The sequence below is a fragment of the Camelus bactrianus genome, chromosome 2 (assembly GCF_048773025.1).
Source record: "Camelus bactrianus isolate YW-2024 breed Bactrian camel chromosome 2, ASM4877302v1, whole genome shotgun sequence".
NCBI lineage: Eukaryota > Metazoa > Chordata > Mammalia > Artiodactyla > Camelidae > Camelus > Camelus bactrianus.
In genome coordinates this window covers 108037297-108060033 of record NC_133540.1, presented here as the reverse complement: position 1 = coordinate 108060033, position 22737 = coordinate 108037297, and the positions used below count along the sequence as shown (strand labels likewise).

The window sequence follows — 22737 nt, the reverse complement described above, 5'->3', positions numbered from 1 at the left end:
GCAAAGTAAGGAGGACGGTCATCACTTCAAATAAGGACAGAGGTGCTGTAAGTTTGAGGACAGAGAGTAGGTAGGAAAAAGTCAAGTAGGAAAGCTGGGGAAACCGCGTATGGTTATAGGGCAGCAACAAAAGAGCACATCTTAGATTTAGAATCAGTCCAAACAGGCAAGATTTTTCTGCTTTTGACATTGAACAGAAGTAACAGTATCATGTGACCTTCATGGCTCCAATTCTTAAATCTGCTTTTCCCTCAGGTGTTTGTTATTTATAAAGTTTTACTTCAAATTTCTTTGTAAACTTATATTATTATACATATTTTCACCTTAAGTAAGATCAACCATAGAAGAATGTCAAAAAAAACCTTTAATGAAAATCAATTTTTGAGTTTGTTTCAATGAAAACTAAATTATTCAAATATATTTTATAGTCCATTTGTGATTTATAATGTTCATTTGTTATTTTTCAGCATACCTGACTGATAAAGTCAAAATCAAAGGCTATTATGCATTCAAACTGACTGAAGAAAAATCTAGACCCAGATTTGGATTCTTCACATCTGATTTCAAAGCTAAATCCTCAATCCAGTTTTACAACAAACTGATCAGCAACAATGGCTTCCTTTCTGGGAACAGTAGTCCTAGATGCAGTCAGACTCAAAGAAACACGGAGTGTATCGTCTGCTTGTTTCTCATGCAGAAGAAACCACTGATATTTTTTGGATGTTGTTTCTTCTCCACCCTAGTTCTACTTCTATCAGTTACCATTTTTCACAAGCGAAGGAGAAGAAAATTTTGGAAAGCAAAGAACTTACAACACATACCATTAAAGAAAGGCCACAATAGAGTTTCTAGTTAAACTGATCCTCTTTCTGTCTGCATGATGGAAACTAAAAATTCACTCCAGTTCCATATACTGGTTAACTTACAGAAGATCCACCTTTATTGTAGAAAAAAGACAATTTAAGGTATTAGTGATAGCCAAGGTAATGACAATCGATGTCTTTGCTGTGTGGTTCTGATTTTCCCTTAGGTGTTGACATCAGTGAATTCAGTTCTTGGATCTGAAGATAAAGGCTTCGCCTAGACAGTAAGCTATCAAATTTGCTTCATGGAGTTTGATGAGCTGTTTCCTATTATTCTTCCCTAGTTTTCTTCTGAAAACACTAATAGCTACTTATGATAAAAGAAATTGTTTTGAAAAAGTACAACTTTGTTAAGACTCCATTCATGGGGAGGGTATAGCTTAGTGGTAGAGTGCATGCTAAGCATGCACAAGGTCCTGGTTTCAATCCCCAGCACCTGCATTAAAATAAACGAACAAACCTAATTATCACCCCGCCACGTAACATTTAAAAAAAAAAAAAAAAAGACTACAGAGATTTAGAACTCTTAATACTGGATAGCCAGTAATAAATTGTCACTTCTAACAAGGTGCTTTCCCCCTTAGGTCAGGGTGGTTCTCAAATGGAAAGAGAAAATAGGGTAAGTAGTGCTTGTCTATAGCCAGTTACAGTAGACTCTTAAGCACATCGATCTCTAAGTTTCTAATAGAAATTAAAATAATTAACCATTAATAAACACCTAATTTTGTTGTCTCTCCTTTTATCATTAAAAAAAAAAAACCGTTTAATTTCCATAACTCATCATGTAAAGATCAGAGAAATAAGATGAAAGAAAGCTAGACCCAACTGCCTGTGAACACAAGGTAGTCACTCAACCTCACAGTATAGCCACCTCCTCTTCAGACAAATTGACATTCCTCACTTGAATTTTGTGAGGTGACAAGGTGTAGCATGCTTAGTAAAGCTAAACATTTAAAAAGATGTAGTTTTATTACCAAGTTACCAAAGGACCATTTATCCTGTAAGACTTACTCTCTCCCCTAAAATGCTTTACTGTTCTGGCACCATAGGCACTTAGGAGCCTCACGAGGTGTAGAATGCAGCTGTATGTGGACCTAAAACTGAGACTCTTCGGATGCAATTCAGAAAGCTGATGGTCTGAATGAGTTGAAACTGTTCTTACATTCAATTTCTGAAGCTAGAATTAAGTAGATTCTTAAATCTGAACTTACAGAGGTTGACTTGCTTGAACTCCGTACGTAAGGTTTGTTCAGTGTTCTGAATGTTGGAGGAAGAAAACTTGAATGTAAATCCATTTATACACATTCTTTCTTTAGGTGAGTCAGTATTTAACTACTCATTGTCCACCCCTCCTGGAATTTACTCAAAGGAAAAATTTTCTTTCCTACATAACTGGGATTCTAACTGATAATAATAGCATTAAGTTTCAGAGAGAAATAACACAATTGGTCAATGCAAACAAATGCAAAAGTGACGGGAAATCAATTTGCTATTTGGCTGGCCAATTCAAATACTAAACAATTTTGCAGATGTGTTTTTGTCTATTCTCCTTGCCCCCACTTGCACCTCTCCTTCAACCTTAGCAGTTTTTAGGTTATGCTTTACAAGGATATTTTTTTCTTTCAGAACTAAGTGGGCCTGAGGCCATACACAAGTACAGTAGCTAGTCATTGTGATAATTTTATGGAATAACAAATGAGCAACTCAACTTTTTAACCATTAACATTCAGGGTTTTGAGAAAAAAACGCATTTTCACTCACAACAGATTTGGAATTAAGGTTTTGCTTTCTTAATCTCTAAATACTTTAATGATTATTTTGTTTACCGTCTTCCCTTTTTGCCACTTGGGAATTATTTTAATAGTTTTTAAGCCATCATCATATAAGAATCCCTAGGTAAGTATTTAATCCAGCTCATGATCAGTTATACTATTCTTAGACTCATTTAAAGATCATAAAATGTCAATTAGAAACTGTTGATAGCTTTTGACAGGACAAGAGCTTTAGAATTCAAGCTTTTTTGAGATTTAGAAGAAAAAAAATCTTAAAATCTAACTTGTTACTTTGTATACTGTTACATTCCTTGTATTCAATTAAAGAATCCTGTCTTTCACTAACAAGTCTGACATAGATACATCACAACTATGGTGTTCAAAAAGCCTCTGAATAATGAAGTCAGTAGATTGTGACTGAATGTTTAATTTTCAATGTAATTTATTCCAAATAAACTGGTTTATGCTGATTGTTCATATTCAACTAACAATCTGGTCAATTTTAAGAACTGTGGAATGTAAACGGGTTTAGTTTCTTAACTGGGTTCTGCCAACACTACCTCCCCCCATCCTCTGAAACTATGTGCCAATGGGAGGCTTGCTTTCTGGGTATGTTTTCCCACTACACAATGTGGACTCCTATACCACAAAGTTGGAAAACAAAACAAAACAAAACCCAACACACACACAAGCTTATCCATAGCAGACACAGAAAACATGGAAATCTTCCCTGGGAAGAACAAGTTTCATTTACTACATCCAAGTTATTAAATGTAAATCACTAGCTACAGCCAACCTTCAGTAGTTATCCTGTGAAGGCCCCATACCAATCCACTTCACTCCTGAAATCATTTACTCCCGCAGCCGCGACTGCTTATACATTGACACTCTTCAACTGTAACGCCTCTATCCCTTTGCTACTTAGAAATTTCTTTCTCAAGCCTCAAATTTAACTTTGAAACTCTGTCAATACCTTCCAAAACATCTAATCTCATTGCCATTACTGAGTCTCCATAACTTGAATCTCCCTGGCAACCTGGGCACCATTCACTCAGCAAACAGCTATGTGCCAGGCATTGTTCCAGGTACTTGGAATACCCCAGAAAAGACCACATCTTCATGAACGTTAGATTCTAGCAAGAAAAAAGCGTACAATCCATACACAAACTATAAAAACTACTTTATAAAAAAGTGGAGTAGGGTAAGGGTATGTTACGATGGGGATAAGGAGTGAGCACAATTAATAGGGTGGACAAAGTAGGCTTCACTGAAAACATTTGTAGACTTAAAAGTTGTCACTCCAAAGGGAAACCACACTTCCAAAAGGATGACAACTTTCAGGCTTTAAGGCAATGGTATTATAAGGTTAATTGAGGTCAATCTAGCCGTAATGTAGTCAGACTGGTTAAGATGCAAGTTGAAAGTATGAAAATGTTTCTGGCAACTGCTGAGAACAGATGGGGGAGGTGATCAGTTAAAAGGCTATCCCACTAATCCAGGTGAAATATAAACGGTTTTTGGCTTCATCTTTTAATTATGAATAATTTCAAAACTTTATCCAAGTAGGAATAGTACAGTAAATCCCCATGGCTCAGCTTCAACAATTAAAACCCTAGAACTTCAACGCCTACCCCAAACCTCACCTCATATATTTCAAAGCAAAAGCTTTATTTACCATTTCATCTATTTCTTTAAAAGTTTAACCATCATCAAAGCAAAGATTAACTCTTTACTATAAAAAATAACTTCATTCGTTTAAATCAAGATCTTAATAAGGTCCACCATATATTCCAAATGGTTTTTATTTTTTCTTGCTTAATCCTTGATCTTACCTTAAAAGGCAGAGCCTACAGATTTTTCTAATGGATTGGACACATATGTGTAAGAGAAATCAACGTCGAATGTTACGCTTTGCCTGAGAACTCAAGGCTGGTGTTTCCATCAAATAAAATGGGGAAGACTACAGGAAGAGGTTTGGGGGTTACCCTATTAAGATAGTCTAGTATGGTAGCTTATCTAAAGCATGACACACAGAATTAAAGAGATTAGGGTAAGATTACCAGCTTTGTTTCTTTTTTTAAAAGTATCAAGGACTAAGACACAGGAGTAAATGGCAAGACTAAGAGAACCGTGGACCACAGCAACTGTATTATGAATACAAATTAACTCCATCTTCTAATTCTTACTAAGGCTGTATCACTGTTTCACTTCCCAGGTGCTGTTTCACAAGTTACTGATACACCTGTCACTAGTACCTATATTCCCCTTGCCTGAAATACCCTTAATATTCCTTCAAAACCAGACTCCCGTTGTCTTACTAGAAAAAAACAACTATTTGTTATTGTTCTTAGCACACTAGAACTTACTTAACTGCTTACTGACCAAATAGTTGGAAACAACAATCAGTTTAAGAAAAAGTCCCAATCAACACAGCTTTTATTTATCCTTAAGATATTACAAATGAATCTGAAGAGTCATCTGGCATCTTGCTCTTTCTGTACCCGGACAACTGTAAAAAGAAATGAAAATATCTGTAAATCTCCATCAATATCCCTGCCTGGTAAAGTTGTATTCTGAATAAACCTAAAATGCACTTTAAGATTATGAATTATTGGTTCACAGGAAAAACATATCAATTCTCTTATTTTGCCAAATTTACAGAATGCAACTCTCCATTTTCTGCCATTACAACTCCAGTTTTAAGTTTTTAAAACCCCCCTAAAGCAGTAATAAAACTTATAGACACAAGAACCTACCTTAAATATTATTCATCAGCCTGCTGAACTGTTGCTTTTTCAGAAACATAGATACCATCCAAAAATTTTCTGATATCCTTGTTTTTAACTGTCGTGGCTTGCTGAATCAAAGCAGCTAGAAAAGTGAAAAGGATAAGGCAATTCTTTATCAGCCAAACTCATCTAAAGAAAGTATTTTATTATATGCTATACTTAAAACCCAAGAATCTTTGGGATAGCTTTTAACTAGAGTCCCCTAGTTTTAAAAAACTCACCAAGTGAACATATACCACATATTCAACCACAAGATTTAGATAAAATTTTGTAGGTATAATTAGGCAGAGTAAACATACAAACCTGAATTTGATACCAGTTCAATGTCGTTTCCCTCAAGAACTAACTCATCTTTCTGAGCTTGAGATACTGAACAAGCAACACCTAAAAGGGAAGAGAGCATTTGCAGTGTCTACATACAGATTTGTAGAATATTTAATTTAACAGTATTTAAGTAGCAATTTACTTCACTTAATATTCTACACACCAAATGAAACTTTTAAAAAATAACAGAATCTGACTTACGTGGGCCAAAATCTTATGTTCCTTCTTGGATGAATCTCTCCAGACTGATTAAAGACTATGATTCAATTAAGGAGTTATAAGATGGTATTCAGCTATGATTTAGCTGTACAAAGCTTTGTATCCAGTCCTACTTCAACTGCAAATATTTGGTATCCCTCAAAGCTTATTTTTTTACATAAGGATTAAGTGTTGGTGACCATAGCTGACAACATGTAATATTCTTATAGAACTGTGTACTTCCCATCCCTCCCCACTTTAATGGAATCAAAAAGCACCGAGAGCACTAATTTTCTAATGTTTCAGTATGTATTATGTATCAGACAAGAATTATTTTAAGTGAATTTCAATTTTAAGTCATGTAATCATGAGATGTTTCCAGTTGTACCGATGAATAGAATGAGCTACAAAGAAGTTATCTGCCCCAGGTTGACAGTGAGAGCTTTGAACCCAGAGTCTGTCATTAACTACTATTCAAATGGTCTTTTATTAGGATTTCAGTTTGCAAAACTAAACACAGCTAGCTACCACACCTTGCAAACTACCCCAATATGTAAGCCTTCAGGACTCACAATTGGTGTAAATATGATATGAAGCCATAATCAAATAGATAATTCTGAAATAAATCTGGTTTATTTATAGTAAATTCCAAATATCAGCCTTTAGAAGTAGAAAGAAAATTTCTGAACCATACCTGGCCTCATCCGAACCCTGCGAATGTATTTTTCACCCAAGAAATTTCGAATTTCAACAAGCGAACCATTCTCCTGAATAACGACGTTGATGGGGAAGTGAGCATACACAGACCTCATCTTGTAACGGAAGCCCTAAGTTAAGCAAATAAACCATGAGCAACGCTGAGAAAATTTTAAGACCAGAAAACAAAAACCAATTTTTTTTCTCTGAAAACCAAGTAGTTGTTCTTTTGTAAGAAACATTTACAGTTATCAGTACAGTCTCCCTCTCTACCTGGTAAAGGATGACTAAATCTCTAGACGTTATCAATGGAGACTTACTTAAATCTGCATCACAATTGCCTTCTTTACTGTGCTTCCCCATAACTGACTCTCCCCACCTTGTTTTTAGCTGAGGATCTTAAGGTCAAGTCTTCAGCCATTCTGGCAAGTTATTCAGTTTTCCTGGGTAAATCCCATGTATATACATTATTAAACTGTTTTTCTCCTGTTAATCTGCCATATGACAATTTAATTCTTAGACAGCCAGAAGAACCCTAAAAGGGTAGAAGAAAATTTCTTCCTCTCCAACAAAGGAAACCGAAATGGTCCTCACAAAGCACTCACTGTCAAGGTTTTGTAACGGTATTATCTACACCAAGCTCTACAAAAATTGTGTACCTAAAAATTTTTGTCTCCCTAGTTTAAGGAAGCATGTATTTCACTACCTCCTATGTCCACAATAAACAACTGTATTCCTAAGAAAGGAGAATCCCAAAGCCCTTCATCTTGGGCATCAGGCTAATGTACTGAGTTACTAAGGTATGCAAGAACAGAAGGAAAAAGAAAAAGACAGCCCGGCTCTAAAGAAGCTTAACCTGGGGTCAAGGGGAAACACTGAAGGATAAGATTATAATGAAATTAAGTACAAGGTGCCATTATCAGGTGCGCTCTAGAAGGGCAAAATTTTAAAGGAAAAAAAAAAATTCCAAAAGTCACAGCATGAACTTTATCTTAAAGGCTGGGGGAGGCGTGGAGAAAGAATAGTGACCTCAAATGTCTTTAGGGAAATGGACAGGGAGGATCCCTAGAACAGGCCCTAGTGGTGAGAGGCACTTAAGCAATCTAAGTGTTACATTTTCTATTTTAAAAAACACACCCTGAAGATGTGAATCTTATCTGTGTGGATAAAACACCATCAGCATACTATTAAGACTATGAGACCATCTGGGCTTAATCTGCTTACCAGTGTAACACCCTTGATCATGTTCTGTACATGACTACAGATAGTGCGAACAGTAGCCAGTTCTTTTCTATTTCCCCACCACTTGTCAACCCGGAGCTGAAACAGGATAAAAATGTTAGAAAATTCTTTCCAGTAACAAACAGGCTATAGATTCTAATATTTGTCCTAATTAAAGCCCATGATTTTCAAGGGGAAAAATATCAACTACACATAAAGCCCTCAATACTCAAAACATTTTTGTTACTATACATCACAGGTACACACTTTCACAAAGAAATGACAACCCAGGAACACTGATTTTTGTTTAAGTTGCATCAAACTTCACTTCTGGGAAGCTAAAATACCAGGTTTCAAAGACCTACTGGGATGTCCCTAAGATTCTTATAAAACAACCAGGAGAAAAGTAAACTTAAAGTGTAACAGTATTAAGACCTGCTACTAATGATGGCTACTAGTAGTACTGAGCATTATACTCTGTTCAGAATTTGGTTTCCCAATTTCTCGAAAGCAACAACACTGATACTAGCTACAATTCTGGACACCAAATTTTAAGTTAAAACATCGAACCTCAATTCTGTGCATTTTTAAAGCAGCCAAATCTGATGCTCTTAAATTACAACCTTCCAAACAAGCATCTGAGGTGTCAAGACAAAAACAAACTCACCCTCTTCTTTTTCTTTCCAAGGAGACTGAGTTCTACATTGATGTGATTGAAGTCCCTCCGCAGGGTGCCTCTGGGGCCCTTCACAATTACTGTGCGTCCCTTCAAAGTGATGTCGACTAAGAGAGAACGTATTCGTGAGACCTCGGAACAAGGTATAGAGAATGTAATAAAGATGCAAGAAAATGAAAACATCAAGTCTCGTACCATTTTCTGGAATGTCGACAGTCTGATTGCTGAGAATGGTCTTCATTCTGAAACACAAACACCTGGGGTAAGAAGGCCGCGCAGGACCTATTTTCGACCAAACTACCCTGCCCGGAACTCCACTCCCACCGGAGACAGGCAGGGAGACAGCCCGGGGAAGATGCGGGAGGACCACTAAGGAAAGCGGCCCCGCTGCGCCCTGGCCTGGAAGCAGCAGCTCTAGGCGGGTATTAACGAGCCTAGCGGGCGAACTCCCGTTCACAGCAACCCTACCAACCCGACCTGGCAAGGCTGAGGGGCGGCGGGTAGGCCTGAAAACCCAGTACAGGGCTCGAACCCCAGCACCGCCAGATTCATATGGCGCTCGCCGCGCGGGGGGACCACCAAGACAGTTTCCGAAGGCCAGACCCGCGCCGCTGGCTGTCCCACAGCCGATGGCTTCAGATTCCTAAAGCCCACCGATTACAGAACCAACCTCACCTCGCAGTAGATGCGGCAAAGAGAGAGCGTCTTTCGTCATCACGTTCTTGTAGCCTGTATGAGGCCTGCGTATGGCGTCATAAGCACGCGACGCCACTGAGGCCCAAGCAGCCAATCGCGGAGCAGCTCAAGTTCCACTGGGTCAGTCAGGTTGTCTGTCATAAACCGAGCGACGGTTTGTCCTTCGCTTTTCCCGGGAATTAGTGATTGCTCAGCCCTGTTAGAGAAAAGACAGCAGGATGTCTCTACGCTGCGGGGGCGCCGTCCGCACCGTGAGCCCCCGGGTGAGCGGCGGTGCGAGCAGGATGAGGGCGTGGGGTGGGAGGGTTCTTCTCCCTTTAGATCACCCAATAATGCCAGCACTGAGTGTTTACTTGTAGCCAGGTACCGTTCTAAAGCTTTTTTTCATGTGGTGTCTCATTTAATTCTTCCGATACTCCCAGGAAGTAAAATCTCTGGCGTTGGTTTGTCTATAGGTCTCTCTGGCCGGCGCTGAGAGCTTTCTTGCTTGATCAGTGATTTGTACTCTGTATTTACTGGAGCACTGCAGTGAGCCCTCCAAGTTACTACTTTATGTTGGGCTCTGCCTGTGTACTAGACAACACTGCGGGCGATTAAAACACAAATGTGTGTTCTAGGCTTGAGGGGGAGACCTGGGCAAGTACAGTGACAATCGTGCAGCACCCTAACTGCACTTTTTTTTTTTTTAATTGTTGAAGGTTCTTTTGCGTTACAAGTACTGACTCTTGAGTGTTACAGTATTTTGCCTGTCTTGTACATTGTGTATTCAAATCTAGAAGCCGATGGCTTCCTGTAGTCAACAAATATATATTGAATGACTTCCTTGTTCAAACACAGCATGTAACCTAGAAAATTAAAACGTTAGGTTTGGTTTCCCAAAACTCTTACATCTTCTCCTGTATTTGCAGTTTGAACTTGAAAGACAGACTTTTAGTACCTAAAAGGGTTATATTAAAGTGTGACATGTTAGCCAGTTCCAAAGGCTTCCAAATTTATTCTAAATCTAGCAGGAAATGGTTGGCTCCCATTCTCCTTTAGATTTGGTTTGTTCCCCTTAGGTCCTCTTTAATCTTAGATTCTAAGCTCCTACACAGAGCTTGTAAATAATTTTTACATAATTTCCGAATCTATTCTCTGACTTTACCCTTACTTTTAGTTATGAAGATAGGTTAAGACTTAATTATTCCAAACGCCACTAAATAAATGTCATAATGATCTCTTTCTTTAGGTATTTGGAAGTTATTTACACAGTCCAGTCAGAGCAGTAAGTTCCTTGCCAGATAAAAAAAAGGAATTTTTACAGAATGGACCAGACCTTCAGGATTTTGTGTCTGGTGATCTTGCAGACAAGAGCACCTGGGATGAATATAAAGGAAACTTAAAACGCCAGAAAGGAGAAAGGTAATTGAAATTTTGAGGTAATTACAATGTCCCATACCTTCATTGTGCATTATTTTTAGATTAACCAAGCCCTTGAAAATATTTTTAAACAGCTTGTTAAATTTAGCTAAAAATCATTAGAAAGAAGTAATAACAGATATAGACTGAACAGGTAAGTAGGTGAAATTGTTGGAATCCTTTTCTTTTCTCTGTGCCTTCTGACAGTTTTTCTTAACCTTCCTAGGGCTTAGCCATCCTATACATCCATCTCCCATTTTCCATCCAGCAACAAATTTCTTTAGAGAGCAAAGATTATCACCTTGCTGCTAGTCTATGAGACTTTGATAAGTTTTTTTTTATAAATTTTTTTATTGTTGCTAGATGTTATCATCTAACTTACTGCTTCTTCTAGTCATTGTACAAATGACCTATGGATAGCTTGCTTTAATTTAAAAGAATGATGAGAGAATTTCATGTGGAGTAAACTGTTTTGAGAAATATTGTACCCAACAACTTCTAGATCACAGGTGGGTGGAATTCAAGGGGAACCTGAGGATACATAGTCTTTCCTCTAAGTTTCAGATTCTTTCCACTTAATACCTATCAAAATCTGGAATGCAGAGCAGAAATTACACTTGTGGGATCTCTCCTTACTCATATTACCCAATGGGGAATGAGATGTTCAAAACGTCCTCATTTTTTAAATTTGGATGGTGTTCTTTGTGCCTTTGCATAAGATAGACATGAGAATAGTTAGATATTCCCTGCCTGCGTGTCTCTGTTAGACACAATTATGGGTGTTTTCTACAGTGGTTTAAGCAAACCTAAATTTGATTCTCTGTTATTACTCCTATGGCAGAAATTAAAGGGTTAATCCAGGATTATGGTGAAAAAATTCTTAACTAGAAATTGTAATAGAGGAAGGTAACATCAAAGCTGTGTAATTATTTGATAACATATTTGTTAATGCATAATTATGTTTGGCTTTCCTCAGATTAAGACTACCTCCATGGCTAAAGACAGAGATTCCCATGGGGAAAAATTACAATAAACTGAAAAATACATTGCGAAACTTAAATCTCCATACAGTAAGTTGTCAAAGGGTTAAATATCCCTCTACTAAGAGCCATAATGTTACCATATATGTAACTTAAAAATTAGTAAAATATGTACCTTTAACAGCAAGGAAACTAAACAAAGATGTTTAGTAATATGTTATTCTCAGTAATGGAAATACATTTTAAAATTATTTTCCCTGTGAAAGAAACAATTAATTGTATTTCTTAACCTCTCACCAATAGTACAAAAAAAATTCTTTTTCTGCTGCTTATGGAATGGGTTTTGTTTGTTTGTTTTATATCACAAATTAAGTACATTTCCCACAAATTTGTGGGGAAAAGTATATTAAATGTGAAACATCATATGCACAATCTCAAATGTTTAACTGTTAAATCACTTGAACAGTTCAATATATACCCTTGCAGACCTTTTTCTTTGCACATGTAAAATAGATACAATCATATAGTTTTTAATTTAAGCATGGAATCCTAACACCTATATAGTTTTGCAGTTTAATGGCATTTTTGAATAGTGAATTTCTTCATATATATGCTGTAAAGAATGTAAATACCTGATCACTAATTTGCTCAATTGTTGAATATTTTTTTCAACCTGATTGTATTCGGTTCCCTTTTACACACAGGTGTGTGAGGAAGCTCGATGTCCCAATATTGGAGAGTGCTGGGGAGGTGGAGAACATGCCACCGCCACAGCCACTATCATGGTAAGGCCAGCCTCAGATTCTAAAGCTTTAGTCTACAAACTGAAAGGAAATACTTTATGTCTTTCTCCTACAAATGTGCATTATGAATCTCTGATGAGATTTTTTGGTTACATATGAGTTTATAAGAAATGTGGAAAAAAATCCGACAGAATAATCCAGCCTGTTATGATTGCACCCTTCTTGCATACGTCTATTGTGATTCTTCCCTCTACCTGATAGTTAATCGTATGCTGCCTTGAGATCGCCATTCTATTAATTTTTGGAAATAGTGTTCATGATTGCTTAAATTGTTATTCATGTTGCCCCCAAATAACAAGTGTTTATTTTTCTCTCTCATGGGCCTTTCAGTTGACCTGTGTTCAGCAGATCTTGACTGGGCTAAATTGGACTCCAGGAAGTAGGTTGGGTTCAGATCTACTCTACAGAGCTTTCTCTCATTGTTCCAGCAGCTCTCCAAGGCATATTCTTAACATGGGAAATGGAAGGAGCACAAGAGAGCAAGCCAACCATCTAAAGCACTTTTGAGGCTTCTGCTTGGTCATGTCTACTATCATTCTGTTGGCCAAATTAAGCCACATGGCCAAGCCAGACATCAATGGGGTTAGAAGCATAAGTTCCCCAACCAGTAGGCGGGCCCTGCAAGTTACATGGAAAAGGGTGAGATGTAATCTTAATATGGTGGAGTAAGAAGTGGGATTAGCCATTCAGTCTACCATATTTACTTACCCATAGGGGTTTGGAGATTGAGGTATTGGGTTAAATCTAAATTATGTGCAACTGAAAGTTCCTGCTTGCCTGGGAATATCTGATAAGCTGTTGAGTTGTACCAGCAGGAGACTATTTACATGAAGAACTGAGGATTGAGGATTCTTATGAGATAGAGCTCCTTCTGGAATAATACAGAGCTGGCCATAGAGCTTATCCAAGTTATACAACATCAATTCTTGAAGAAAGGAGTGGTTCTGAATACTCCGTGAAGGGACTGGTTTCATCCCTTGCCCAGTCCCGTTCTCCACTGTTGACTCATTACTGGTTCCTGGGAAGACTTCATTGTTTCAGTAAAATTCTGTGAGACATTGGCCCTAATTACCCTTGGCAGTGAATCCCCTCTGAGAGAGTTAAACATAAAGGGGAAGAATTGCTTTCTCCTCAGTCACAACCCCTCCTGTGGAGCTTTGAAACTCCATTGGCCCCAGAACATATGCAGTGGCTGTACTTGGCCAGGGGCAGAGCATCGTAGTGACCTGTGGTGGCAGAAGCGGTGTCTGGAGAAACAGCAGTACACATAGGAAACAGATTATAAAGTTTTTATGTGTTTTCTCTTTCATCTTTAACATCTGGAGCTGTGCCTTCTGTTTAATTTTCACAGGCATCTGCATGTTGGTGTGTTAATTGAATATTTTGTTCCTTTTAAAATCATTTTTGTTAGTATTAAATAGATACAAAAGAATCTTTATAGCTTATTAGTTTATGTGTAAGTTATAAAGATTACCAGTACAACAGACACTGACACTCACCTCCAGTTTGAGAGTAGAACATTGGTCTTAGCTTTGAACCCCTCTGTGCATCTCTTCCCAGTCACTTCCCCTTTTGAAAAAGGGAAAATCCTTAATGCTGCTTTTAATTCTGAGCTTATCATTTCCTTTTCTTTCTGGTTTTACCATATATGTTTGTATTTCTTAACTATGTTGTTTAGCCTTGAATGTTTCAAATTTCTTACAAACAGAATCAAATTGTTCATTCATTGCAACTTTATTCTCTCAACATTACATTCTTCAGGGTCATCTGCTTATTTGATTTAACTTGTAACATCTCTGTTCTAGTTGATGGGTGACACATGTACAAGAGGTTGTAGATTTTGTTCTGTTAAAACTGCAAGAACTCCACCTCCACTAGATGCCAATGAGCCCTACAATACTGCAAAGGCAATTGCTGAGTGGGGTCTGGATTATGTTGTCCTGACGTCTGTGGATCGAGATGGTTAGTGCGTCATCATTGCCTCTTCCAGAAATTGGCTCTTACTAAGTTGTGATGTCATCTTAAGCAGTGGACTCTTTTGTTTCTAGATATGCCTGATGGGGGAGCAGAGCACTTTGCAAAGACTGTGTCTTACTTAAAGGAAAGGTACTTGTTTTTGCATTTGCTTGTGTAATTTGAGGACTTTTTCTGACTCATAAATTCAGTTTATTTAAGGTCTTTACCTTAAAGCAGTGGTTATTAACCTTTTGGGGGGTTATAAGCCTTTCTGATAATCTGCTGGAAATTATGTAGCCTCTTCTCCAGAAAAAATATATTGAAACATACAGGTCCGTATTTGCAGAAATTTTAGGGATACAGAAGCACAGACTTACTCATGGACCTTTAGTGCACAGAACCCCTCCTTCATATTTGAGTATCAATCTAAACTCTGAGTAATTTTATAAGAAAGGTAAAACTGCAATCTTCCTAGCACTGATTTTAAATAAATAATCATCTAGAAGTAGTTAGGATAGGGTAAGCTCATGTTGTTAGAATATGTAATCTCGATATAAATGTTATCAACATTGGTAGGCCCTGGGAATTTTACCCATAACCCACATTTTATTAATGTTTAATCCCGTCTATTTAAAAAGCATTAAAAAAGGCATTTATGTTCATTTCCTACAGCTTATTACTAGTGTAGCACCTAGCACACTCAGTAAATGTGTTTTTCAGTGACTCTCCAATATTTTCTATGTTTTTAATAGTTCATCTTAAAAAATTTTTGTTTCCAACCCCCTAGATTGATTTCACAAACTACTAATGGGTTTCAACTTGCAGTTAAGAAAACAGTGAGTTATAGGGTGTGTATGTGGTCCTTTATACATTTGTTCTCTCATGTTCTTTCATGAAACAGCTCCCCAAAAAAACTTGGCAATTGGGTTTGTGAAAAAATTTGTCAGCTGTCCTAGTCATTTCTACTGCTTGTCAAAGGGAACAGCTCTATGACCCAGTTCACATTTTTATGCTTGAATGCATAGACATATAGCCAGAATATAAATAGGAAGATTAATGTTTAGCTTGTATTTCATTTAAGCAAAGCTCATGACTCAGCAACTCAGAAAGTAGTTTTTAAAGACCATAGCACTTGTGAAATACTTGCCTAGAGGAAGGGAGGAGGGCACTATTTGAATTTTAAAATAAATCAAAGTTAAAGCAATCAGCATTCATATCCACATAAGAAATATCCCAATTTACTTTCTAAAAAAATTATTTTATATTTAATGTTTTAATATTTATATTTTAATTTCTTTAATTTTATTTTTTAATACCTGCTTAATAAAGTTTAAAAGTATATGATCCCAAAATTTATTCTGATCATTATTTTCATGCAGATGTATTTTAACCACAATGTATATATTATTTGATGTTCTAGGTTTCTTTGTTTTAATTCCATTTAACAGTTCATATGTAAACATTTGTATGTTCATGCTGTTCTTGGCAAGGTTCTAAAGCTTACTGTGTTGAAACTGATACTGAATGGGTACTGGTGATTTCTATTTTAAGCAACAGTTACGTCAGTTCTTTTCCTCAGTGTGATACTTCTCTCTTTTTCACCATAGGAATCCAAAAATTCTCGTGGAGTGTCTCACCCCTGATTTCCGAGGAGATCTTAAAGCAATAGAAAAAGTTGCTCTGTCAGGGTTAGATGTATACGCACATAATGTAGAAACAGTTCCAGAATTACAGAGGTGATTCCATGTACAGAGTGGTGTTGGGAAGGGTCAGAATCTGCTGTATTTCCTCACTTTTTTCAGGGGAGAACTTTGTAATTGTCTTCTATAAAGTGAACTTTCTTTTTTAAACAAAAACAGTGTGTATCTGTTAAAGAAAAATCAGAAAATGTAGCCAACAAAAAAAAGGGTGTAAATATCACCCATAATATTTCTACCCAGTAATATCAATCACTAACATCTAAGTGTATATATACTTACATAGTTATATATGTGTATGTACTTAGGTACACATATATAGTGAGCATCTTTTTTTTCTTTCTTTTTTTAAGTATCATATTGCAAATGCCAATGCAAATTTGCAAATGCAAATTTTTTACAAAGAACAGTTTTCAAAAAGGAAGAATTATGCAAGAGCAATTGCTTTGATTTTAGTTCTTAAAAAAAACTTTAAAAAATGCATTTAGCACTAATATATGCAATAATCGATGCTGAAGAAAAACATGTAGATGTATTTTCAATCTCTTTTAAAAAGTAGATACTATGCTTTCTTACTCTTCCTAATAATTTTAGAGGTTAGGAATAATTACAGATTGTTATTCCACATCAATGACTATATTCATATTTCAGAAAAATGAAAATTTTCAGGCGAGATTAATACATTTATTTTCATTATTTTAATAAAGCATTTGGTGGTGATTTTATGAGGTTCTACACATTATTCTGTGTCATAGAAAGAAGTATGATAAACAATAACCAGCATTTCCACCAAATCATAAGTAAACATTAGGGAGCATAACAAATTCAGTGCAGAAATACTTTAAAAAAGTAGTTACTTTCCTATCAGTTTTGTGGTTATTTTTAAATTCATAAATTTGTTTCCTCTCTTCCCTGTGAACTAATCTCTGATTAAGAATGACAACCATAGCAACAAATCAATTACACAAAATAAAGGTGTGTTAGAATTCAAATGAATGCTGGTTTAACCTCATCGACTTTCTGCCCTTTGGGCATTGTTGCCATTTAAACCTTGATGGTTTGGCCCCTGTTGAAGTCTAGCACACAGCCTGTTCCAACCCTGTCACATCTCATGATACCACCATAAGTGGATGCCAGGTTCTCTGGTTTCATTTAAGAAACATTATCCTTTCCAGTGAAAATTCCAGAATCGTGCATATTTACCTAAGTGATGTCAATGTTGTATACACACCAGCAGAGGGCAGCTTAGTCTTTAGAAAAGAAATGAACATGAAAGTTGCAGTTGTCTGAAATGTGGGTTCAGGTTCAACAGCTTTTTCTTTGTTCAGTACTGAGATTTTCTTCCACTTTTTTCCCCTTCTCTCTTGACTGCTGCTTGTAATCACTTACTCTCAGCTTCAGAACTCTGGTTTCTCAATGAGGAATTTATAACCTGAATTACTTCCATTCTAGTTTTCTCTGCTCCAGGCTTTAAGTCTTTAAAGCCAACAGAGGTGGGGGCCCAGAGAAGCCTTATTTTCTTTCCTAAAGTAACAGTTGGTCATTTGTGCACAAATGAACCATATGATATAACATAATGTCCAGAATGTACTTTTCTGGTCTTACAGGTTGTTTGCATAATTACGTACTTAGTTGAGCTTCTGGTTATTTTTGCTGACAACAGCCCTGCTGTTTTCAAGGAAAGTTCGTGATCCCCGGGCCAGTTTCGACCAGTCCCTACGTGTACTGAAACACGCCAAGGAGGTTCGGCCTGATGTAATTTCTAAAACGTCTATAATGTTGGGTTTAGGTGAGACGGATGAGCAAGTATATGCAACGATGGAAGGTAAAGACATTTAAAAGTGAAAACTTTTCCACGTAATTTGAGTAATAGTAGAAACCCCATTTTAAAGGACCTGTTATGCTTCCTCCATAGTCTCAGTGAAAGTACCATAAGAACAAAGTACGCAGTGTGTAGTTATAAACCGCAGCATAAAAAGGGAAGGAAGTGTGTTTTCTTAGAACTTGATGGACTGATGTGCAGGAAGATCAGGATATGAACTTTGCATCCCATTTAATTCCCTACCCTTTTATCAAGTAAAAACATGATTTGTTCACTTTTCTTATTCGGTCATCAGACAGCTTTTGAGCACTAGCCAGGTACCAGGAGCTCTGGCAAGCACTGACAATTCACAGACTAGAAGGTTCCAGGTTCCAGGCCTTTGAGGGAGAGCCTGCTACTGCACAGTCACGTAACGTGATGTGCTTTGGACTTTGCTGATCCTTAGTCCATTAAGTCCACTTACTTTGTTATTCTTGAGCTTCTTAAATTTTAAAATATGAAAACTTATTTTACCTGAAGGTCCTTGGCCAACCTGCGATTATTTATTGATTCAAGAGTAATAAGTACAAATAGTAATTAAAAGCTGCTCTTTACAACAGCGCATGCAGGTAGCTCTGTGAAAACACCTGCTAACGCAACATGTGCTCTTCTCCTGTAGCGCTTCGTGAGGCAGATGTGGACTGTCTGACTTTAGGACAATATATGCAGCCGACAAAGCGCCACCTTAAGGTACAGCTACCATGAATTACCAAATGTTTATTGGTAATTTGAATTAAGTCTTTATTTTCATAGCTAAAATTAAGAGCTGCTGACTTTTTAGTATAGCGTTCCATGTATCTTTCCAAGTTCCAGTTTGCATTTTATTATCTGCATAAAGCAGCTACACTGGCACTTACTTATTCCCCCCAAAATTGTATGACTTAAATAAACATACAGAAAAAAAGGTTTTTTAAGTTGGGAAATGGCATTCATTCACACTTGGTGACCTTGTGATTTGTTTTAGAGTTACATGAGAGCCAGAGGTGAAGTAAGAAAGAAAAGTCAGTCTTCCTATCTCTATATTGGACATTTATTCATTCATTCAAGAAACTCTTCTTAAGTAGTGACCATGTACCAGACACAGTGCTAAGCAGAAGATCACAAGATGAGTAACAGTCTTGTCCTCCAGAATCTTACAGGCATGACTAATTCTTAATTATACCTGTTAGTCAATAAAGGAATGATACAGATGTAATCTCTACGGATAATCTCATTTTCCTTCTCTGTCTTTTGGAATAGCTAATATAGTACAGAATTGATATGTTTCCCCTCCTTGCTAATTCACTGTAATTATGTTCTGGCAGAGTGGCCAACAAGTAGATTTTCTATAGAACCAAGGTGATTTAGGAAAATTCTAGAATCTTATCAGAACCAAATCTTCAAATCTAGGTTGAAGAATACATTACTCCTGAAAAATTCAAGTACTGGGAAAAGGTAGGAAATGAACTTGGATTTCATTATACTGCAAGTGGTCCTCTTGTGCGTTCTTCATATAAAGCAGGTGAGTTAGACTACAGGGGATGATTTTATTTAGACCATAATTTTAAACATTAAAATTAGAATAGCTGTGATTGCCTTTTGTGGTAGGAAAAAAGGCTTTTTCTGGAACATCCTTAAGAGCTTTGCACCATAAGAGTGTCTATTTGACTGCATTGCTGCTTGCACCATTAATGTATTTGTGTTTTTCCTCGTAGAAGCAAAAGAAAAGAAATCATAAGATCATTTTCTCTATAGAAATGTTTGGTGTAATTTTATTAGCTACAATGCTATTTTTTACCTTTGTAATTTCAGCTCTTATTTTGATCAGTAGCTTGAGATGACTTATGAAAATAAAAGCCTTTTCCAAAAGATAAAAAGTCATATGATAATGCCACCAAAAGGTCTGTAAAAACATATCTGAAAGTTGAATTTAATCCAAAAAACATTTATTGTGTTTCCCTTGCAGATTGGACTTAATAATTATAATTGTTTGAAAAATAAACAGCTGGTTATTTTTTGGTTATGTCTAAACTATGTTATTACTATTAATGATCTTTTAAATGGCTGTGTTACATTTTGAGGTCTAAATAATAGATATGTTTAATTAGACATAAATTCTATTTGTAAAAATTAATGTTTAAGTAGTAGTAATATTCATTGTGTTCCCATAAAGAAATTGAAGACATTTTAATGTACTAACAACAGCTTATTCTAGTTATGAAACCCAAGAATTTGATTCAACACTGATTGACAGGATGTGGGGACTTTGGAAACCAATAATTATAAGTGATTTATTCTTCTTTAAGCAGTGCTGCTGGCAAACTAAAAATGTATATAAAGGTTAGAACCAACATCAGCTTCCATAATGGTTGAAGTAGAATAATATCATTTGAAAGGAGTTTTTAATTTCTGTTGGGTTTTTTACTGTTATTTCGTGTTGAGGGTTTTTTGGTTTGGTTTGGTTTGGTTTTTGTAAGGAGAATTTCTAACATTTATGAGGAAGAGAATTATGAACTCTTTATTGCTTTTAAAATTACTAGTACAAGATCAAATTATGGAATGTAGAGCCTTAGATTCAGATGATCAATTAAGATCTGATAATACAGTTCTACTCTTATCAGACGTCGGCGAGCTCAGTGTAGGGCAGCATGGGTTACTCGCTCCATTACTTGGCTAGGTTATGAGCCTTGGGATTCTTGGTGATTGTGTACAGATACAATCATTGCAACTCTACTCATATATTAAGACGACAAAAAGTTCATCAAATTCCTCATAAGGTCAGTGCTGAGCTCTGCCAATAAACATTGAACCATGATGTAACAGTGATAGACTAAATGGAACCCTAATGACCTGAAAAGTGATGAAAATGCCCCACCCAAGCAGCTAACTTATTGCACAGGCACAACTTACAGGATAGAGAAAAAGCAAGTCCATTATAAATGAAGAGTTCTTGCTTCCCTAAAGGGGAATAAGCTAAAGAGATTCCATCAGATGAATCTGCTCAGCTGCAGTGAGGTCTGCGTTATAAACATCAGTCCAGGCTAATAATGTAGAAGAATTGCTCTCTGAAATGAATTCTGCCAACAGTAGTACTTTGTCAGTGATGAGGAACAGATAGTGCTCATAAAGTGGAATAAATGTACAGAAGCACTGCATAGATACAATAGAGTCACCCTTTATAATATTGAGTTACTAGAAAGAATGATATTAGAAACTGTATAATAAAAAAATTTTTTTTAAGAATAATGACTAATCATTATGGTTGGGGAAAGGGTCAAAGATACAGGGGATGTATAAGGTTAGAAAATTATTGACATTGAGATTTGAGAAGAGAGAAACACCAGTAAATACAGAAGTCTTCTTTAAAGGGGAACACTGAAGTATAATTATTATGAATTGTACTTTAAATTGATAGTAATGTATTTTTATTTTTCTTGAATAGGTGAATTTTTCCTGAAAAATCTAGTGGCTAAAAGAAAAACAAAAGCCCTGTAACACTTAACAAGATGTTCAAGATCACAGAAATTTTTAAAATGTGATTCCAGTTGGTAACAGAGGTGATGGTAAAATGGCTAGACTTAGACATGTCCAGGTCTTTTTGTTTTAAGAAAAATGTCAATAAGCTATGCATGTTTAATTATTGTAATTCATCTGACTTTTAACGTATCTTCTTTGTCCCAGTAAATAATTGCTTGTTATGATATAATCATAAACATCTTTGTAAGAGTCTGCTGTTAACAGTATAATTTTAAAAACACATTAAAAACTTCTAGAAAATCTTTTAAGCCTCTGTTACCTATGCATCATTGTCACATTTCATTTCTGAAGTGACATACTGTGATGAGTCAATATAGATTGAGACTATGATCAGTTTGCTTATAATTCGCATACATCCTTTGCGTAGTAGTATAACATCATTGGAATAATTTAGAAAAGCTTAAGAGTTTCAGGGTTGATTCTTCACATTGATATGACTAATTTAGACCTGCAAAATAATTTTATATCGATTACTTGTTGAGAATCTCTGTGAAACCAGGACCATGATGTTGTCCAGGATGGGGAAATAAAACCTAAGAATAAAATATGAACTCTCATTTTATAGTAGTTTACTACATCTCATGCACTACTCATTTTATTCCTCGTATCACTCTGGTGAGGTGGTTGTATTCTGTGATGGTAATGACCTGAAGGATGAATTTCTTTCCTAAGTATTAGAACTCAAATTCATCTTTTCACTCTGAATCCTATTTTTGTCCTATATCTCACAAAGGAAGTATTTAGGTGGGAATGTTGTAAAATATGTAATGTGGGTAACCAGTTCTGTTTTGAATTTTTAAGTATATAATTAATTTTTAAAATAAAATGTGTAACTGAAAATTAACTATCTTTTAATTTAACTCAGGAGAGCCATATATACTCTGACTCACTTTCCTTATAGATCCTAATAAATTTTACTGTGTAAAATTAACCCCATCAACTTTAAATTTTAACATCTCTAGCAACTACTCTTCTTAAAATTTATTATTTTACAGGAAAAATGGATTACTTTTCAGACTGGTTTTGTAACATAATCTGATGTTTCCTCATTTTGCACAGTGTGGGCAAATGGTATTGAAATATTTTAGTAAAAAAATCATTTTGTCACGCGGAATTTTCATGGAATCCCAATGTAAAATAATTTAAATGGCATTTTATTAGCACAAATGTATGTTAAAGATTCAGATTTGTAACAACTATACATAAAAATAATGAATGATACAATGAAGCTATTTTGATACAAATGTGAAATTGAGAGTCATGGATGACATTTGCCATCTTTGTCAGACCT

At 36.1% G+C, this 22737-nt stretch overlaps 3 protein-coding genes across 6 annotated transcripts in view; 2 read left to right on the top strand and 1 right to left on the bottom strand.

The window, feature by feature from the left end:
- The window catches only part of KLB (klotho beta), a 31861-nt gene extending 28742 nt beyond the window's left edge, over positions 1 to 3119 (top strand). The window contains exon 5 of the mRNA XM_045522378.2: positions 468 to 3119. Within this exon, the coding sequence (XP_045378334.1) occupies positions 468 to 856 (389 nt within the window). The 3' untranslated portion in view covers positions 857 to 3119. The remainder of the gene's footprint in view (positions 1 to 467) is intronic.
- A 1934-nt stretch (positions 3120 to 5053) lies between these two features.
- RPL9 (ribosomal protein L9) lies at positions 5054 to 9317 on the bottom strand. Its single transcript, XM_010962661.3, has 8 exons — positions 9215 to 9317; positions 8735 to 8781; positions 8531 to 8646; positions 7867 to 7962; positions 6641 to 6773; positions 5728 to 5808; positions 5392 to 5506; positions 5054 to 5144 (listed from the first exon to the last, which is right to left on the bottom strand). Exons 2-7 carry the CDS (start codon positions 8778 to 8780, stop codon positions 5400 to 5402), a joined length of 579 nt encoding a protein of 192 aa, XP_010960963.2. The 5' UTR covers position 8781; positions 9215 to 9317; the 3' UTR covers positions 5054 to 5144; positions 5392 to 5399.
- Positions 9318 to 9340: 23 nt separating this feature from the next.
- Positions 9341 to 21688, top strand: LIAS (lipoic acid synthetase). Of its 4 annotated transcripts, none has more exons than XR_012501204.1 (11): positions 9341 to 9498; positions 10464 to 10636; positions 11610 to 11703; positions 12318 to 12398; positions 14222 to 14378; positions 14465 to 14522; positions 15980 to 16108; positions 17749 to 17894; positions 18550 to 18620; positions 18895 to 19069; positions 19320 to 19437. XR_012501204.1 is itself a non-coding variant. In XM_010962658.3 (11 exons), exons 1-11 carry the CDS (start codon positions 9454 to 9456, stop codon positions 21402 to 21404), a joined length of 1119 nt encoding a protein of 372 aa, XP_010960960.1. In that variant the 5' UTR covers positions 9341 to 9453; the 3' UTR covers positions 21405 to 21688. The 4 variants fall into 4 exon arrangements, 3 of the variants coding, with proteins under 3 accessions (XP_010960960.1, XP_010960961.1, XP_045378337.1); XM_010962658.3 differs by lacking the exon at positions 18895 to 19069 and adding an exon at positions 21352 to 21688 and having other exon boundaries at positions 19320 to 19431; XM_010962659.3 differs by lacking the exons at positions 15980 to 16108; positions 18895 to 19069 and adding an exon at positions 21352 to 21688 and having other exon boundaries at positions 19320 to 19431.
- Positions 21689 to 22737: the final 1049 nt, after the last annotated feature.

What these genes read in the sequence shown, in the direction of transcription:
- RPL9 (XM_010962661.3), bottom strand. Translation starts at nt 8,780, where the DNA reads ATGAAGACCATTCTCAGCAATCAGACTGTCGACATTCCAGAAAATG. An exon ending in TGTCGACATTCCAGAAAATG is followed by an intron (nt 8,647 to 8,734) that starts GTACGAGACTTG and finishes GTTCTCTCTTAG; the next exon opens with TCGACATCACTTTGAAGGGA. An exon ending in TTGGAAAGAAAAAGAAGAGG is followed by an intron (nt 7,963 to 8,530) that starts GTGAGTTTGTTT and finishes ATCCTGTTTCAG; the next exon opens with CTCCGGGTTGACAAGTGGTG.
- LIAS (XM_010962658.3), top strand. Translation starts at nt 9,454, where the DNA reads ATGTCTCTACGCTGCGGGGGCGCCGTCCGCACCGTGAGCCCCCGG. An exon ending in CCGCCACAGCCACTATCATG is followed by an intron (nt 12,399 to 14,221) that starts GTAAGGCCAGCC and finishes TCTCTGTTCTAG; the next exon opens with TTGATGGGTGACACATGTAC. An exon ending in GTGTCTTACTTAAAGGAAAG is followed by an intron (nt 14,523 to 15,979) that starts GTACTTGTTTTT and finishes TTTTCACCATAG; the next exon opens with GAATCCAAAAATTCTCGTGG.